This window comes from Limulus polyphemus, unplaced genomic scaffold (assembly GCF_000517525.1).
Source record: "Limulus polyphemus unplaced genomic scaffold, Limulus_polyphemus-2.1.2 Scaffold990, whole genome shotgun sequence".
Classification (NCBI taxonomy): Eukaryota; Metazoa; Arthropoda; class Merostomata; order Xiphosura; family Limulidae; genus Limulus; species Limulus polyphemus.
Genome location: NW_013666600.1, coordinates 208,290 through 226,839, shown reverse-complemented (window position 1 = coordinate 226,839; position 18,550 = coordinate 208,290). Strand labels below are relative to the sequence as shown.

At 32.5% G+C, this 18,550-nt stretch overlaps 1 protein-coding gene across 2 annotated transcripts in view; it reads left to right on the top strand.

The window, feature by feature from the left end:
- The window catches only part of LOC106461578 (tyrosine-protein phosphatase non-receptor type 9-like), a 72,039-nt gene that overhangs the window by 37,405 nt on the left and 16,084 nt on the right, over window positions 1–18,550 (top strand). Inside the window, exons 9-10 of one of the 2 annotated variants that reach the window (XM_022388581.1) lie at window positions 4,167–4,414; window positions 16,098–16,258. In XM_022388581.1, the coding sequence (XP_022244289.1) occupies window positions 4,167–4,414; window positions 16,098–16,258 (409 nt within the window). Of the gene's footprint in view, window positions 1–4,163; window positions 4,415–16,097; window positions 16,259–18,550 lie in introns of both variants that reach the window. The other variant, XM_013921420.2, reaches the window with a different exon arrangement.

Sequence of the window (18,550 nt, the reverse complement as noted above, 5' to 3'; positions counted from 1 at the left end):
TATATATATATATATATATATATATATATATAATTATTATTACTATTTACAAATAAGTTCTTAAGATCCTGTTAGTTTTCGTACAACACAAAAGAGTGAAAAATGTCATGTAGAAAACAAGGATCTCTACTACTTATGATTTTAAAGGAGTTTGTACTCATATGCCGTACCTTGCATGCTAAGTCTTGCCAAATTTCACATGTAGAGGATGTGAAACAAAATAACTAAAAAAAATATTGTTTTTCAAACAACGTTTTCACTTACCCTTTCCTTCCGAGATTTGAGACAAAAGAAATATTCTAGGGGACTTCCCACCTTTAAGAGGCTGAGAAAACCTTGTGTGGGAATGTCTGAACTTTTGATTGGTTATGATAGAGAGAAGTGGGTGTACGCATGCAAGTATTTCCAAAAATGGAAAGGTAGGCAGGGCGACTGTGTTTGATTTACTAAATATAGTGATATCTCAGCAAAGGGAAAAGATAGAAGGTTCTTATTTTATATTCTCTTGTCAGTATTGGTAATTTGAGTTTCTAGTTTGTAAAAAACTATAGACTTTGTATTTGGATATCACAAACATCTAGTTTGAACCAAAGCTGCATTCAACATGTCACGTGACACACAAAAATGAATATTTACGATTTTTTTAATATTTACTTTTGAATTAAAAAATTAACTAATGTATGATACTAAAATTTGAATCATTTACAATTTGATACCAAACTTATTGACATACATTCATAAAATTTTGAATGTATTAGGTTGTCAAGAAATTAATGTCACGTTTTGCAACACTTTCATTAACTGCCCTCCATAAAACGTACATCACGTATAATAGTTAAATGAACCACCTATATGTCATGTTGGTGTAGCCTATATAATGCGTAAAGTTTAGTATACTCTAATCCCTTATAATAGTGGCACACGATGATACACACATTCGGCACGTAATGCTGTTTGAATACAAGAAGGGAAACAACGCCTCTGTAGCCACAAAGAAGTTTATGGAAATGTTTTGAATATTCGTAAGTGTCAACGATGGTTCAGCAAATTTTGTTCAGGTGACTTTAGCCTTAAAAACTGTGACAGGGGCCAACATGTTGGAATTGATATTGATGCTCTGAAGACACTTGTTGAGTCTAACCCAAGGCAACACACTCGTGAAATGGCTCTGAAATGCATGCCTCTCATGAAATAATATGTAAACATCTAAGGAATATGGGAAAACTCCTTAAAGAAGGTGTTTGGGTGCCTCATGAACCCTGATGATCATCGTTTCCAATGTGTGAATGCTGCTTTGTTTAAATCAAGCCCTTCATCAGAAACGCCCTTCACTTGTCAATCGGAAAGGTGTTCTTCTTCTCCACGACAGTGCATGTCCACATGGGGCACGTTTGATGCAATACAAGATTATGGAGCAGGGTTGGGAAGTTTTCCCCCACCCACCATATTCTCCAGATATGGCACCATCAGATTACCATCATTTTCATTCACTGCAACACCATTTTAATGGGAAAATGTATGCAAATGTGGAAGGTGTTAAAGAGGACATTGACATGTTTTTTGCTTTAAAGCCAAGGGATTTATTTAATCAGGGCATTAACAACCTGATTGTAAGATGGAAAAACATCATTGATAAGAATGGAGACTATTTCATTTAATAACTGTTATGTTTTAATATATAAGTTGTTTGGGTTTTTTCATCTAAAAAAAGTGACATTAATTTCTTGATGACGTAATAGATTAATTTGGAAACAGTAAAGAGTTTTAAGTTAGTTTATTACTGCTGTAGAAACTAATGGTCTGGTTTGCTAACAATTTATTTTTGGACAAAAATAATATTGATTTACAGATGACTTCATAGGGAGTGAATCGTAACAACTTAATAAGTCTACAAACGTGATGAAATGCCTTTCAACCCTTGACCAAAGAAAAAATCTGTAGCAATAGGGTTAAATGCCTTTATCAACCTCTTGTACTTATGAATTAGCTCCTCTGACCTACCTTTCCTACATCATTAGCTCCTACGTACACAATAAGAACTCCATCATTGCTGGCCCCCTTTATTATATCTCTTGCTCTGTCAGTTTGATCCTCCTTGAATGGCCCTGGGTAGCATAATTAATTCTTTTCTCCTTATTTACCCAAGAGACTATCCTATCCACATGCTTTGTCAAAGAATCATTCACATCGTTTTCTGTCACTTTTTTTTTCATTCCCTCCAATAGTTCCTCACCTGCACAAGCCAAGGGCTGAAATCTGTTGCTTAATAATGCATGCTCATTACAATTAAGCCCATTACTTTTAGCCCTAATAGTACTGTTTCTATCTTGAAAGTTATTGTTAGCTGATGTATCCATTGGATGTAAAAGCTTAAGTTCCTGTTGAAATCCTGCTGCCATTTCCCACAGTTTACACCTCTCTTTATCTGTTGCCTCTACTTTAATTAGAATGGCCTCTAATTTATCCTCCAACCTGCAAAATCTTGCTCATCTTCACTGCTAGTTTCCTTAAAAATACATACTAGTTCTCAAATAAAACCCATTCAAAACAAATGAAGCCAATAAATGTAAGCAAAGAATTTTATTAACATTAAACAACATCATTATTATTAAGACAATGACAACACATAATTCTCTGTTGTTTAAAAAGTTAGAGAAAATACTTGTGTGTGTGTGTATGGTATGTGGTGAATTTTCACTTCATATCTTGTACATTCCTTTGCTATGTCAAATGCTTGTTTGTGGGAGTTTGAAATAACACTAAGCAAGCATTTGCAAGTTACAAGAATTGCAGAAAGCATTAAAGAATTTAAATTTTTGAGTTGTAAATTTCCATGTGAAAATGCTGCTATGAAGTTAAACATTTAAAAACTTAAGTTAAATTGCTGTTGTATTTCTTGGTAATAACATTAAAATTTATCAGCGAAGGGTTGCATAAATACCTGTAACTTAAGCTTGGAAAGCATAAGCATAATTGATCAATATATAGATGAATGTATGATGTAATGCAAGTTAGAGTTCCACTTTTGTTGATTGTAACATTACAAAGTATAAAACACTTTTCAATTTTATTAAACCAATTAAATATAACAACTTATCTCAATTGAGTAGAATTAGTGTGTAATGCCATAATTTGTTGAAACTGTCATAAATACCATTTGTGTCAGTGTTTGGTAGTTTAAGACACTGAACTCATAATTCATAGTCACCTGAATCTTGGATCACATATATTATGAGATCATGACACTACATCCAGTGTCTCCATCTCTGCATATGTCCAGTGTGTCGGATGTTGTGAAAATTAACTTATTTTGTGAATTGGCCATGCACCTGCACTAGTTCTGACCATGAACGACCATCTAATATCAAGCATAATTCACAGCTGGGGACATTAGATTTACTTAGTGTCTAGCTAAGTAAAAGCAACTTGTATTAAACATTTGAAAAATTGTCTGAATATATTTGAATAAAGATATATTCATTTTCTAAGTTATAAAAAAGATTGTTGCAATAATATTTGTATCCTACACTGTGAAATTTTCACAGTCTGTGGTAGTGTGTAGACCATCCATTGAACCTGGAAAACTTGAGAAATAGAGGCATTATATTGCTTAACCAAATTGTCATATTTTGTACTAGGTAATGAAATAATTTATTATACATCTCTTAGATTTTTTTCACTATTTTGCCATAATTCCCATTAATAAAAACTATTAATATGTGTACTTGTATGTTCCATATAATGGAAAAAAAAACAAGATATACTCTATATAGTAAATTCTTGTCTTGAAAAATGCTATGCACTGAGCTTCATTTGAAAACTTAATCTCATGTACGTGTGTTAGGGTAGGCAGAGGTAATCTAAGTGTAATGTTCATTAAGTTTGTAATTATTGTCAATGTTTTTTATTAAAATTGTTTTATCAATAATCAACACTTAGTGTTTAATTTTGCTCCAGAAATAATTGCTGATTGTCTTCTGTTTTTGCTGGCCAATTTCTGTTGTTAACCAACGGTATATAAACATCTTTTGCTTGAAAAAACAAACAAACCATTATATCAGATTTTGCCTTACATATATATTATGATGTTATTGAGAAGACAATTTGTTGTCAATCAACATCTTTAAAAAATTACTCAGCTTCAATATATTCTCTTTCAACAGCAGAAACAGGATACAGTGCAATCTCCTTGTTTATCAGGTCCTGACATTTTACTAGAAGAAAGAAATGGAATAAATGACCCCATCCTCCCATCAGCAAATTATGAAGAAGACCTCTTAGAGGGAGGTACAAAGACAGACATGACTCTTGAAGAGTTCATTCAGCATTTATGTAAATTAGGAAGAAAAGGGTTGTATGAAGAATATGCTGATATAAAAAGTAAATCTTTAGAAGGTACCTTTAATATTGCAAGGTAAGTTTATTCAAAATGTAACAGTGAATTTTACATACATTATGTGTTTCCATTTAACATGCCCTTGATAAAAGTGTACAACAGAAACATTGGGAAATAAAGGTTTATTTCATTTGATGTCAAAAGTCATCCAATTACCATTACTAACATAAGAATTTTAAAATTTCTTTTGATGAAAATCTGTGTGTTTACTCATGAAAATCGTAAAAGCTGAAATTTGTGCAAATCCAATACAATGCAAGTTGTAGTGTTGATATGGTAATGAGCAATTTACAAAACAAATACTTCTGTACACAGTTAACTAATTCGTCTTGAGTTTGTGCATTCTGCCTGAGAGATGCATACCACCAGCCTTTTGAAAACTCTCACCTAATTTCATGTGTGTGTCCAGGTGAATTTGCACTACTAAATGATAAAGTATCATGCAGCAAAACCCTCCACTAGTAGAAGTGCAACACACCTCCATGCACAAATACTCCCTCTACATTCATGTGCGAGAATCTTTATTCTTTCCCTCAGCACAGTCGTATTCAGATATGTTATGAATTTGCTGAGATTTGTGACCTTTTTCTTGGCTATCAAGTTTCAGTTTGATTGAGTTTAACATACTCAGTATTATTTCACAGATCAGTGTGAACTCTTATCTCTGCTAATGTTGGTGATGAGCTTTCTCACACAGAATAACTTACCACCATTTCTGCTGAAGTTCTTCATCTGTGGAAGATGTAATGGCCATCTAGCATTGTATGGCAGGATCCTTATGCAGCCAGACTGTCTGCTGTCTTCCACTCATTTCCTTTGTCAAGTTTTCAGGTCTTACTTTGAAGAGGATGATTTTGAGTGTTTTTTACACCCAATTTGCCAAGAATACTTCTCAACCTAATGAATATTTTTCAACTTTTCCCACTTGCTTTATGTAAATCTTCTACACCTGGTTTCCTTTCTTCTCCTCACCAGTTGTTCAGTACCTGAGATTTCCTTAGGGTTAAACTTTGCTTTTGCTCCCTGTCTTACAAGATAACAAATAAAAGTTATTGTTTAGATATAGTTTATTTCTCCTTAACATGTAACTCATAGGATTTAATGTTTGGACATTGTTTATTACTCCTTAACACATAACTCATAGGATTTAATGTTTGGACATTGTTTATTACTCCTTAACACGTAACTCATAGGATTTAATGTTTGGACATTGTTTATTACTCCTTAATACATAACTCATAGGATTTAATGTTTGGACATTGTTTATTACTCCTTAACATGTCCACATGCAATATAATGTTTAGATCTAGTTCATTAATCTTTAATTTGTACCACATACAATATAATGTTTACTCACAGTTAATTAGTCTTTAACATATACCACATAGTATATTATGTTTAGTCATAGTTCATCACTCCATCACATGTGCACAAAGAAGTTGATATTTGGTCATATTTAATTACACCTTACCATGTAAGCATACACATTAATGTTTAGTTACAGTTAGTTACTCTTTAACATACAACACATAGATGTTTAATATTTCATTCTGGTTGATTATTCCTTAACATGTTCATGTAGAAGGTAATGTTTAAATCTAGCTTATTACTTCTTCATATGTACATACAGAAGACAATACTTAGTTAATTATTCTTTGCTATGTACATGTAGCTGTTAGTATTTAGCTCTAGTTTGTACTCCTTAACATATATAACTCATTGCAGATAATATTAAGACATAATTAATTACTCCTTTACATGTACCACTTAGAATATAACATTTGGACATAACTGTTGATGTTTAAACATAGTACTTATTCTTTAACATGTACACTTAGATGATAATGTTTAGATCTAGTTCATTACTTCTTAACACTACTGACACGGGTCAAAGGCTGTCATCACATTTGTAGACTCACATTCAAAATATTATTGAACTACTATTTTATGAATGTATGTCAATAAGTTTGGTATAAATTGTAGATTATATTTCAAATTTTACTGTTATACATTAGTTAATTTAAAAGTAAATGTTAAAAAATATCAATTTTTATGTGTCACGTGGTATGCCGATTGCAGTATTGTTTCAAATTAGATGTTTGTGATGTTCAAATACAAAATCTATAGTTTCTTATGAATTATATACTCAAATTATGAATATTGACAAACTAGAATATAAGAGAGGAACCTCATATCTTTTGTATTTGCTGAGATATTGCTATATTTATTGAATCAACTAAGGTGGCCACACACACCTCTTCCATTTTTGAAAATACTTGCTTATGTACACCTACTTTGCTCAATGATGTGTGTATAACCAATCAAAAGCTCAGAATGTCCCCCTACCCTAGTGGTTTTCTCAGCCTCTACAACTTACTTGCACGGGAAACTCTTTCTTTTCATACTAGATTCCAAGTGGTAAGGTAAGACATTAGTGAGTTTGAAAAATCATATTTCTTTATACCCAAATACAGCTTAGTTACTAAGTTGGATAAATTTTACTGGAATTCTGTGGTATTGTAGTAATTCATGATTTTTTTGTTATTTCAAAATGCATATATAAAAACCTAAAAAAAATTATTTTGTTTTACATTCTCCATTTTTCCAAATTTGATAAGGCTTAGCAACTTGTGTCAAGTAGCAAACGAGTACAAAGTTTGTAATTGGAAGAGATAATTGTTTTTTTTTATTGTTCTTTAGTTACTGTACTATATTTTTAGAAAAATAATTGAAATTTAAGAAATTATTTGTAAATAGTAATAATGTATATACATATGTAATGTATTATAACTAAAACTTGACTGTATTTTACAAAATACTGGCCCACTAGCACACAGCCAAGACAGGTCACTTTGAAAAGGCCAGTCTTATATTCTTGGAAATAGTAACATGAGTGCACGTGCACCACATCATTGCAACTTCTATAATGTTAATAAAAATAATAAATATATTATAGATGTAGAATGTTGTTGGATTTAAACTATTTAGACTAAACATTTGTGTTTTTGTGTCATAATTTGTAGTGATTCTAGTATGAAAAAAGCCAAATTTATATCTATTTTTTAATTTTTTAAAATTAAAATTACTTTGCATGTTGGATAGTCAACATTCAAAAAGAAAAAAATGCATGAGCAAATCATTACTTAAATAATCTTAAAACTTGATACAAAATTTTGATATTTTGTATATAAAAGCCTTGTAATATTTACTGATAATCTGCAAAATTTCGTGAAGATACATCTACTGTATTAAAAGTTATAGCATGAAAACTATAACAAGCACAGAATGATTACGAGGTCTGTCTCTGGGACCAAGCCCATAGTGAGAAGGAGAATTAACATGTAGTTATTGTTTAGTCATAGTTAATTACTCCTTAATGTGTACACATGATTGATAATGCTTCAACCTGGTTCCTTTCTCTTTAACATGTACACTTAGACAACCATGTTTATTTCTATTTTGTTACTCTTTACCATTTACATGTAGGAGGTGATATTTCGATGCTGTTTATTCTTCCTTGACATGTAACATTCTGATAATAATGATGTACTTCTTAACATGTCCTTGTAAATGTTAATGTTTTGTCATATACAAATGGAAATCAATATTTATTACTACTTAAAATGTAACAAATAGGTAATGTTTTGTGATTGTTTATTACTCTTTAACATGTAAACATAGTAGATGATGTTTTGTCCTATTTCATGACTCCTTAACATGTTCACATAGACTATAATGATTAGATCTGGTTAATTACTCCTTCACATACAATTAGAAGATGTATTTGATTGTTGTTACTTACTCCTTAACATGTACTCATAATAGATAATGTTTAATCTTTTTTCATTACTTCTTAACATGTATACAAAGAAGATAATGTTTCATAACCTGTCATGTTCTAGGGGCACTGCACGTCATTGCAAGCTGTGTTCTCAACATAACAGTGTCCTATCCATGGAATGGTTCATCACTGACTAGTTTTCTGTTATTCTGCTTTCAACTTGTTACTTCTCTTTTTGTTGTACCTTCCATGCCCCTCATTGGTAACCTTTCTCTCTTCTGGTTTCCATTGCCTCATTCCTCAGCCCTTGCTGTTTATGCCCTTAGTCAGGACTTGTTCCATTTTTTTCATTATGTCTATCATCCTCATCACTTCCACTCTCAGGTCTTTGCTTTGTTTTGGGACACCCCTTTCAGGATCTTTTTGGTGGCCCCTTACAGGTGATCCCAATCATGGTTTCTGTTACTCAATCTCCATGTGTTTCAGGCCTGTCTTCCCTATCCCAACATTCTTTCCCTTTTGATCCACCCTCACATATCACTCTTTCCTCAGGATATGACACCTTTATCTTCACATGTGGAATTTGTCCATTCCACCTCCCTGATTGTGTAGCTGTCCCTTTGTCTCACATTTGTCACCCTTCTACCACTTCCTTGTGCCAATGTACAGGGTGTACTCATCATTTTGGTCTCACTGTCACCATTTCCCCTTTGACTTCATTGCATAACATACTCTTCCCCTTTCATAGGACTGTTCTTCCACAAACTGTAAGTTTCTTCTATCTTGGGTTTTGGGCAGTATTTCCACCACCTTCTGCCTTTCCTGACATCATATGATAATTTATTCTCTGTTTCTTTTCTACCCTCTTTTACTCCTTCCTTATTCACTGATTCTTCCTACTTCTTGCTTGACTGGATTTTCACTATGGTTCTCCATGCTCCTACCCAGGTCCCTGTCAAACCTCTAGCAGATGTTTATGCTCACTCTAGACACATTAGTCCTCTTACTACTTGCCTGTGATTGCTGTTGTTCACATATCCATGTCCTTATTTTCTCCTGCTATCTCATTATTGTACTTACTTTCTTTTTCATTCAGACTGGTCTTTCCTTCCCTCATATTCCATTGTAAGGGACAGTGATCACTCCTTTTCTCTCATATCTCCTCCTCCTATTTCTCTTCTTGGTGTTCTTTCTGATTTGGACAGACACTGATGTCCTGTCCAGGTCACTCTGTGTTTTGTCACTTTCTTTCTCCATTTGTGGTTTTCCTCACTGTACTTTCGTTCCTTGAGACTCCTCCTCTACCCTGGGCCTCTCTCTTCCCCCATTATGGGTTTGATCTCCATCTACCTTTGCATATGTCTTGTATATTCCCTTCTGGAGGCAGATGATTGTATGCTTTCACAACTCTCTTCTCTTCAGTTTTTCCCCCTCCTTCTCTTTTCTTTGGACTAATATCTTGACCACTCCACACCTCTTCATCTCCATCTATTTGCATCTCCTGGTTGTCTCATATCTGTTAAGATTTAGACTTCTGTTCATGGCCATTCTTCACCACCCTCTGTCTGTCAGCAGGTGAATGTATATATTTCCCACCTCGCAATCACCAGAGGATCCCACCAGGTAGCAAGCATTGCCTCCCAGAGTATACTTACCCAAAATTCCTCATTGAGCCATGATAACGGAAAGTACTCATACCATGTGCCCACTGTGAGATGAGGTGTTCCGCAAGACCACTAACAGTTTCCTTGTGGTATTTCTGAATATATCTATGTTACATTTCTTGTCTGATCCAGACCATACTGTTCCATGGACTATAATGGAAAAAGCCAGCACCAAAGTTGTGTATCTGCCCACTTCTCTGGACTGCACTTGCCAGCTTTTAAAAATAGAGTTTCAAGGTTACTCATTGCACTGTTTCCAGTAAAAGACCTTTCCAAACAGAAAGACTGATGGGGATCAGAGCAAATTATCTGGGTCTCCCTTATGCACCCCAACCTCCATCTTTATTGAATTGAGTGTGGGAGACCCTTGCCACTTACCTTGGATGAGACATGATTCTGTTTCCCACAAGTGTGCCTCAGTGGAGCCCTTGCCATCAATTGTCACATCCCATGATTTCCTTTGGATGCTTTCTGAAGGGAGCTCATCTAGGTAATCTTTGCACTGGTCTCTCCACCATCTCAATATGGGATTCTAGCTATCTGTGTGGATCATGGAGAATCCTCAGTGATTGAAACCTAACCACTGGGGCTCAGGTGTTTTTGGAGTAAAGTGTTGCTCATTACACACACACACATATATATATATACATTAGATACATCACAATCTCCAAGTAGACAGTGGTTACATATAACTGTATCATTCATTTTTGAATACCTTTCTTTCACAATTCCTGCTCCTGCAGTTGGCATAAGCCCATTGCTTCTGATGGTTGAGAAGATGAACTAGTCCCTATACATCTGTGATGTATCTGACACACACACACCCTACTCCCACAGCAGGCAAGGGGCCTATAGCAACTGAGCACAGATACTTATTACAAATGCTTTTCTCCCACATCTGGTTTTAACTTGTTAAGTCTGATGGTAGAGGAGGTGAGCACACAAGGTAAGGTCTGAACAAGCCCCAACCTCACTACATGTATTGGCCATTCAACAGCTTGTGTGTGAGTACTCAGATAGTCATGTACCTATGGGCCAGGCTTTCCTAAGTGTCCATTTTTCAACTGGAAAATGTTGAAAAAATCTCCAATAAGTATGATTTATGCAGTTCTTGAAAATATAACTACTGAAAAACTGTGCGCCAAAAATCTAGCTACATTCTTTCATATTTTTCCACCTTGATGAAGATGACTACTGTTTATCACTATATTCTCCTTCACCAGATTATATTGTATCTAGAATAAAAAGGCAAAAAGCAAACAAATTGTAAGTAACTAAGAAAACTTTATTGAAGACTGAATTATACATCATTTGACAAAATAAAGATTATTATTTCAAATTCTAGTATAATGAACTAATCCAGAACACCTAACTGTATAAGTATTCCAAACACTAAATTGTGCATTAAAAAGCATTATTTAAAACAACAGTTTTTATTCCATGAAAACGTTTGTTCACAGCAGTTTAAATTTATACTGGACATTTGTCAGCAAACTTGCTTTATTATTTAACCAAATATCAACAAAGAGTTGATTAATAAATGTTTAAGACTAGTCTATGGGACATTTAGAGGTAAGTCTTGAATGTAAAGGAGATCACACCAGTCTTTCCATGTGACCCTGGCTATCATGTTAATTTTTAGTCACTATCATATATTTTCAATGATTACACTATATATAAATCTTAACTGCCCATAAGATTTGCTACAGTAAACTTCCACAAACACCGGTGTAGAAATTAATGTGATCTCCTTTACATTTCTACAGTAAATCCAGCTACAGCAGGATAATTAGAATAGTTATTTTGTATTACACAACTTCCACAGATAATAAACATCAAATGTAAGCTTTTATTATAAAGTGGTATTATACTAAGAAGCGCAAAGCATATATAAGGAGTTGAATTAAAATGGTGATCTCCTTTATCCATTCTGTGAACTCCTTTACATGCATCTCACCATGTCCCCAATTATCTTTTTTTATAAATAGACCCAAAGTTATTGCTCAAAGATTTAGCTTTGTAATTTATCAGTCATTTAAACCTAAAATTACCACCACTCACACCATTTGAATGTTAATTATACAGTTAGAGATACACACCTGTTAGGTAATCCCACTTTCAAGGACTTTTCTTGCAGGAAAATGAGTTGATTTGTGACTAATACATTTCAAATCCACCCTACTTTAATCATCTGCACACGGTGGAAACTAAATATGCCGGGAAAAGCATTATGCACTCTATATATATTCCCCTCTGAAGCAAAACTAACGTAAAAGAGAACACATAAATGAGTTCACGTAATTTCTTGTTCAGTAATTTTTATTGACGAGTGCAATTTACTCTTACCTTTTCAGTTATTGATACCAACAAATGTTTTGGCTGTTGTTTATAACAATATAACAGAATTTAAGTATCTGCACTAGATATATGCGTAAAGGTGATCATGTGCTTAAAAAAATTAATTTTATTACGAGTTCCAACTGGGCATACCCAAAATCTCTCAATACCCTGTGTTTGAAGTATGATCAAATCAAATTATATACTTCCCGGATTGATTTTACTCTAATCTGTTTATTTACTCAAAAATTTGTAATTATTGTCTTGAAAATAAACAACCATAAAGAAGAACACATGATTACAGTGATATGTTATTTTTGGATATTTTTATAAGTGAAAAAGTAATGGGACAATCAGCTAATAACAAATTTTCAAAACATAAGTGTTTACTAATTAATCACAGTAAAGGCTTGAGTCATACTTACAATTTTTGTGTTTGTGTTATTGCTTTGAAATTAAAATTGTCTTCTGGCTACATGCTACTTTTAACATTCCACCATTGTTCATTTCCTTGGTTTAATGGAAAAACTTAACACAAACTCAACATAAATGTTTGGAAAGCTCTGTCCATTGTCTGTCATTTAGAAATTATTATATGTTTGTGTAAAGTATATACTCAGAGAAATTTGCCCCAGAACACTTGCAACATCAAATTGAACACTTAAGAAAGCCTGGCCCCTATTCTGCCCATATTTGTGACATATTTTTGACTTTTCAGCCTTTTCTTATACATGGACAAAGAGTGTACCCTGTATGAGACAAGATGTGTTCTCTCATGGGTGTGCCCCAATGGAGCCCTTGCCATTGGGTGTCCCACCCCATGAGCTTCCTTTGGATGCTTTCTGAAGGGTGCTCATCTAGGTAATCTTTGCCCAAGTCTCTCCACCATCTCAACATGGGATTCAAGCTATCTGTGTATGGATGTGTGCATTAATTTTGAAATTTATCATTTTCCTTACCTGAAAATGTATTTCCAATAGATATGCACCTTCATACATGTTCCCACTATCCTATTGTGTCTGTCATTATTGCCTCATTAAAGAATGAAGATTCTTGTGCACGGTTATAGAAGGAGTATTTGCACATGGAGATATATCACACTTCTATTGGTGGAGAGTTTTGCTGCATGATACATCATTATATCGAAGCCCAAGTTCACATGGACATGTGAAATTAGGTGAGAGTTTTCACAAGGCTTGTGGCATGCAAATCTCTCAGGCAGAATGTGCAAACTCAAGAGGAAATAACTACTTGTGTAAAGAGGTACTTATCGGAAATACACTTTCAGTTAAGGAAAATGTTAACATTACAGGCAGATGTATAGGTAAACATCTCAAGCCTTAATATACTTTGTCAACATGCAAAATGAACCGGTGATCATGACAGTGGACCACCAGTTATCTTTACAGTATTGGTCCAATGCCCATTGTAATCTAATATTAGGTATGCATGTTTCTTTACTGTATGCTATGTTATAGCCACATTACTGTTTCTAAGTATGCGTGTTTTCATAAGCCTCACATACTGCAAAAAGTTTTGCATGTGAGAAATGGAAACAAAGAAACCCAATATTATGTTAAAATTTTTTCTTGAATTTCTTAATTTAAAAACTTCATTTTTCCAAAATTTAAGTATTAAACTCTAAATAACATTAGCCCCCCAGTGGCAGAGCGGTATGTCTGCGGACTTACAATGCTAGAAACCAGGTTTTGATACCCGTAGTGGGCAGAGCACAGATAGCCCATTGTATAGCTTTGTGCTTAACTTCAAACAAACAAACAAACTAACTAAATAACATTAACTTTGTTTGTACTTCTCCAGCGGCCCGGCATAGCCAGGTGGTTACGGTGCTCGACTTGCAATCTTTCAGCCGTGGGGCCATTATAATGTGACGGTCAATCCCACTATTCGTTGGTTAAAGAGTAGCCCAAGAGCTGGCAGTGGGTGGTGATGACTAGCTGCTTTCCCTCTAGTTTTACACTGTTAAATTAGGGATGGCTAGCGCAGATAGTACTCGTGTAGCTTTGCGCGAAATTCAAAAACAAACAAACAAATTTCTCCAGTTGTTTTTTCAGTCAAACAGCAATGATAAAGCTGTTTCTAAAAAGAAAACTGAATTAATTATAAAGTGGAGTTTAAACAGTAAGTTCCATTTTTATTGTGGAAGTTTTCTCAGACTTTCTGTGTATCCAAATAGAAAGTCATTATAATTTTTTGGATAAGTTCTTTGTCCTGTATGTGTGATGTAATTTATTTTAATGTACATGATGGAATTTTATTTTCTCAGTCCACACTGTAGCACTTGCTCTGAAAACATAGGAAAAGTACATGTGTAAAAGTAAAAATACAAAATCTTTAGAGATGTTTTTTCTAATAATATTTGTATGCATTTATTTTCTATAACTTCAAAATTTTATGGGTTCTTAGAATTACTAATGTGGTTTTCTGTTGATGCTGTCATTATTTGTCCAGGAACAAGAAGATTAGTCTGCTGGTTTGCCAGCTCTTCTGAATAATATTAAAAGTTAATTATATTATAGCTATAAAACTGAATAAATTTCTTACCCTAAAAAAATCAATTTTTTAATGACTTAAATACAATTGACAGTAATAAGAATTCACTTACTTAATGTGGTTTACTCCATAACATTAATTTTTCATGAAAGTTGATATATACAAACAACTACTATATTTGTCATATTCCAACCAGGCTGGTAGGTCTTGGTATTTGGTAGAAGGTGATGTTGGCACTGGATATGTCAGGTGTAGTGTGGTTGACATATTATAACACATTATTCTTTGCTTTTTCTCGTGGGTTCTTAGAATTTCTGCTATACGGTTTTTGGTTACTTCATAGTAAAGGTTGGTTTTTATGTATTATTACACCGTAGAGAAATCAGAATGTTTAAATGTAATATGTAAAAATTACAAGTTTTTTAAATGATAAACTTATTGTTTTTATACTTTAACAACTTAATTTTTCAGAATGTTTATATTAAACTGTGAAATCTAGCTATTTAATAATTTTTGTTTTCTGAACTGTTTTCAAATGTAGCAATGATAAAGCCAAGAGTTAAAACAAAACTATATTGAATGTATATTGTTATTTAAACAAGGAACTCCATCCCTAGATTCTATACAAATTTTACACCCAAAGTAACTTAATTGTATGATTATTCTACTGATACTTGCATTTCTCATTTGTATTGCATGTTAAGCAACTAACAGGTAATAATAATAATAATAATTCAATATTCTTTTTTTGAAATAATATTTAATGTATCTTTTTTTTTATGAATTTTGAAATTTATGCTATAAGCATTTTAGTTGTTTCATAGTCAAGGTAAGTTTTTATGACTTTTCCATCACATAAAGGGTTTGTCAGCTCAACAGTATTATATCATTAACAGAATTATAATGCCATAGGGGATTTTGAATTTGGTACTGTTTATTATTGAAACTGACAAGAAACTTATGCCAACCATTTTGCTTTGGCATAATTTATACCATTTGGTAAGAACCCATATGTAATTAATGAAAATATAATGTTTCTTTCAATGTGTCATTAAATATATGATTATTTCACTATGAATATTGGTCAACTATTGAAAAACACTATTGATAGAATCTGTATTACTTTGTGAAAACTCAGTTATAATATTTCTTTTATATATTCATAAGTTTCATAAATGTGCTGATATGAGAATTTTGACTGTCGTGCAGGAAAATATATAGTAAGTTGAAATAACTTTTAAAAAAAACATTGTATTAATTTTAGATGTGTAAAGGTTTGTTTTTTTTTCTGGAATTTTAGATAGGGATTCTTAGAAATATTCATGGTTGAATTATAAGTATAAGAAGTAAATTGGAGTTTAGAGTGATTATGTAAAAGTATTTTAAACATTTTTTTCCCTTGCAGATTGAAACATAATCAACCAAAAAATCGATATAGTGATGTACTTTGCTATGACCATTCCCGAGTCAAACTTATGTTTCCCAGTGATGATCCTTCCCAAGACTACATTAATGCTAACTATGTCGATGGTTTCCAACAGAAAAATGCATTTATTTCCACACAAGGTATTTCATAGGGTTTTGTGTATTACTGGTGTTTATTTGTTTTTTAACATGTCATTGGCTAAGACTAAATTAAATACACTAAAATCTTAGTTTCTCTTCTGAGCCTTAATATGTAAATATAAAGACCAAACATGAATTCCAATTGTTTTTTTCTACATCACTGCTTTATGTATGCTTAATTGTACTGCTTCTAAAGCTGTCTCTCCTTCAATACCTGCTTACCACTGTGTACAACCGTATTAACTAATCAATGCTTAAATTGTATGCTTATTTTACTAATAAGTGAATTTGTGTTTTGTATAATAAACTGGCTACTATTATATTGTTGGAATACTTTTTTTTTTATAAAGTATTTTCCTAAAATCTTTGGATATGTGGAGTCAAAGTGTTGACTGCTTAGAGTGCAAAGTGATTTTCATGGGAAGATTAAATATACTTTTCTTCATCTGAAAATTGTCAAATTTCATTTGCATAATCTCTAAAACTTCCTAAATAAACTTCAAATGTTTTTTTTCAGTAAAACTTTATATTTTATCTGTTATTTTCTCTACCCTAACTCTAAATGAGGTCAGTCAATTTGTCCAACCTTGTAACCACCATAACAGAAATTTGAAATAAATCTATATTACTCTTTTTTTCTTTTTAAAATGACTTCAAACTGTAACATGAAACTACATTTATTTATCATAAATAGCTCAAGTATACACCTGTTTATATTTAAATTTTATTATTTCATTGCCCTTTGAACCTGGTATAACTAATTCTCCCACTACACAACTTGTAAATCACTGAGTGAAGGAGTAGCTCATGTTATCTTATAAAATTACATAACACACAGGCTACTCATGAGCATACTTCATGAAAACATTTTATTGTTATATTTTATTTTACCTAAACTAACCTTATTTAACCTAAAAAGTTTCTAATTTTTACATTTTAATTACTTTTATAATACTAAAAAAATGCACGTAAAAACATAAATATATTATTTACCTGGGTCTTCTTTTTATATCGACTGTTAATGAAACTTAATCCTACTAATGTTACTACTGCACTAAGTATTTTTTTATCTAATTAAATAATACACCAGAATAATAACATGTCCTATAACTATCACAATTTTTCTGGATTTCTAGCTAGAATTCTGCTAAGCTCATTGATGTATTTCCTGAGGTAATAAAGTTTGAACTAGAAAACAATGTAATATAGTATGACATTTGATAGGTTAAAACTTCAGTCAACTAAATATTTGAGTGGTTCCCTGAGGTATAATCAGATGTTGTTTTTTTGTACTTCTATTCTATGTATAGCTGGTTGATTAGTGGAATTTAATAATCAATTAATCATGAAGTTCATTAACCCTATTGCTATGGGTTTTCCTATGGTCAAGGTTCAGAGGGCATGTCATCACATTTGTAGACTTGCATGCAAAATTTTATTGATCTGCTATTTTGTGAATGTACGTCAATAAGTTTGGTATCAAATTGTAAATTATAATTCAAATTTTAATATTATAGAATAGTTATTTCTTAATTTAAAATTAAATATTAAAAACAAATTCCTAAATATTGATTTTTGTGTGTCACATGATATGTTAAATGCAGCTTTGGTTCAAACTAGATGTTTGTGAAGTTCAAACACAAAATCTACAGTTTCTTACAAATTAGAAACTCAAATTACCAATACTGACAAGAAAATATAAAATAAGAACCTTCTATCTTTTCAATTTGCTGAGATATCACTATATTTAGTGAATCAAACACGGTGGCCCTGCCCACCTTTCCATTTTTAGAAATTCATATTTATGTACACTCGCGTCGCTCAATCATAACCAATCAAAAGTTCAGACTTTCCCCCACATGATTTTCTTAGCCTTTTAAAGGTGGGAAGTTCCCTAGAATATTTCTTTTGTCTCCAATCTTGGGAGGAAGGGGTAAGTGAAAATATTGTTCGAAAAACATTATTTTTTTAGAGCTAAATACAATTCAGTTAGTAAGCCTGAGAAATTACAGTGGAATTCTGCAATATTGGTAGAGTAATTTATAATTTCTTATTTCAAAATGCATGTACAAAACCTAAAAAAAGTTATTTTGTTTTACATCTTCCACATGTGAAATTTGGCAAGGCTTAGCATGCCAGGTATGGCGAGTACAAACTTTTTTACAATCGATCATAAGTAGTAGAGATCATTTTTTCTATATTTCATTATTTGCTCTTCTATGTTTTAAGAAAAGGAACTGAAATTCAAGAACTTGTTTATAAATAGTAATGATATATATATATACACTGAGT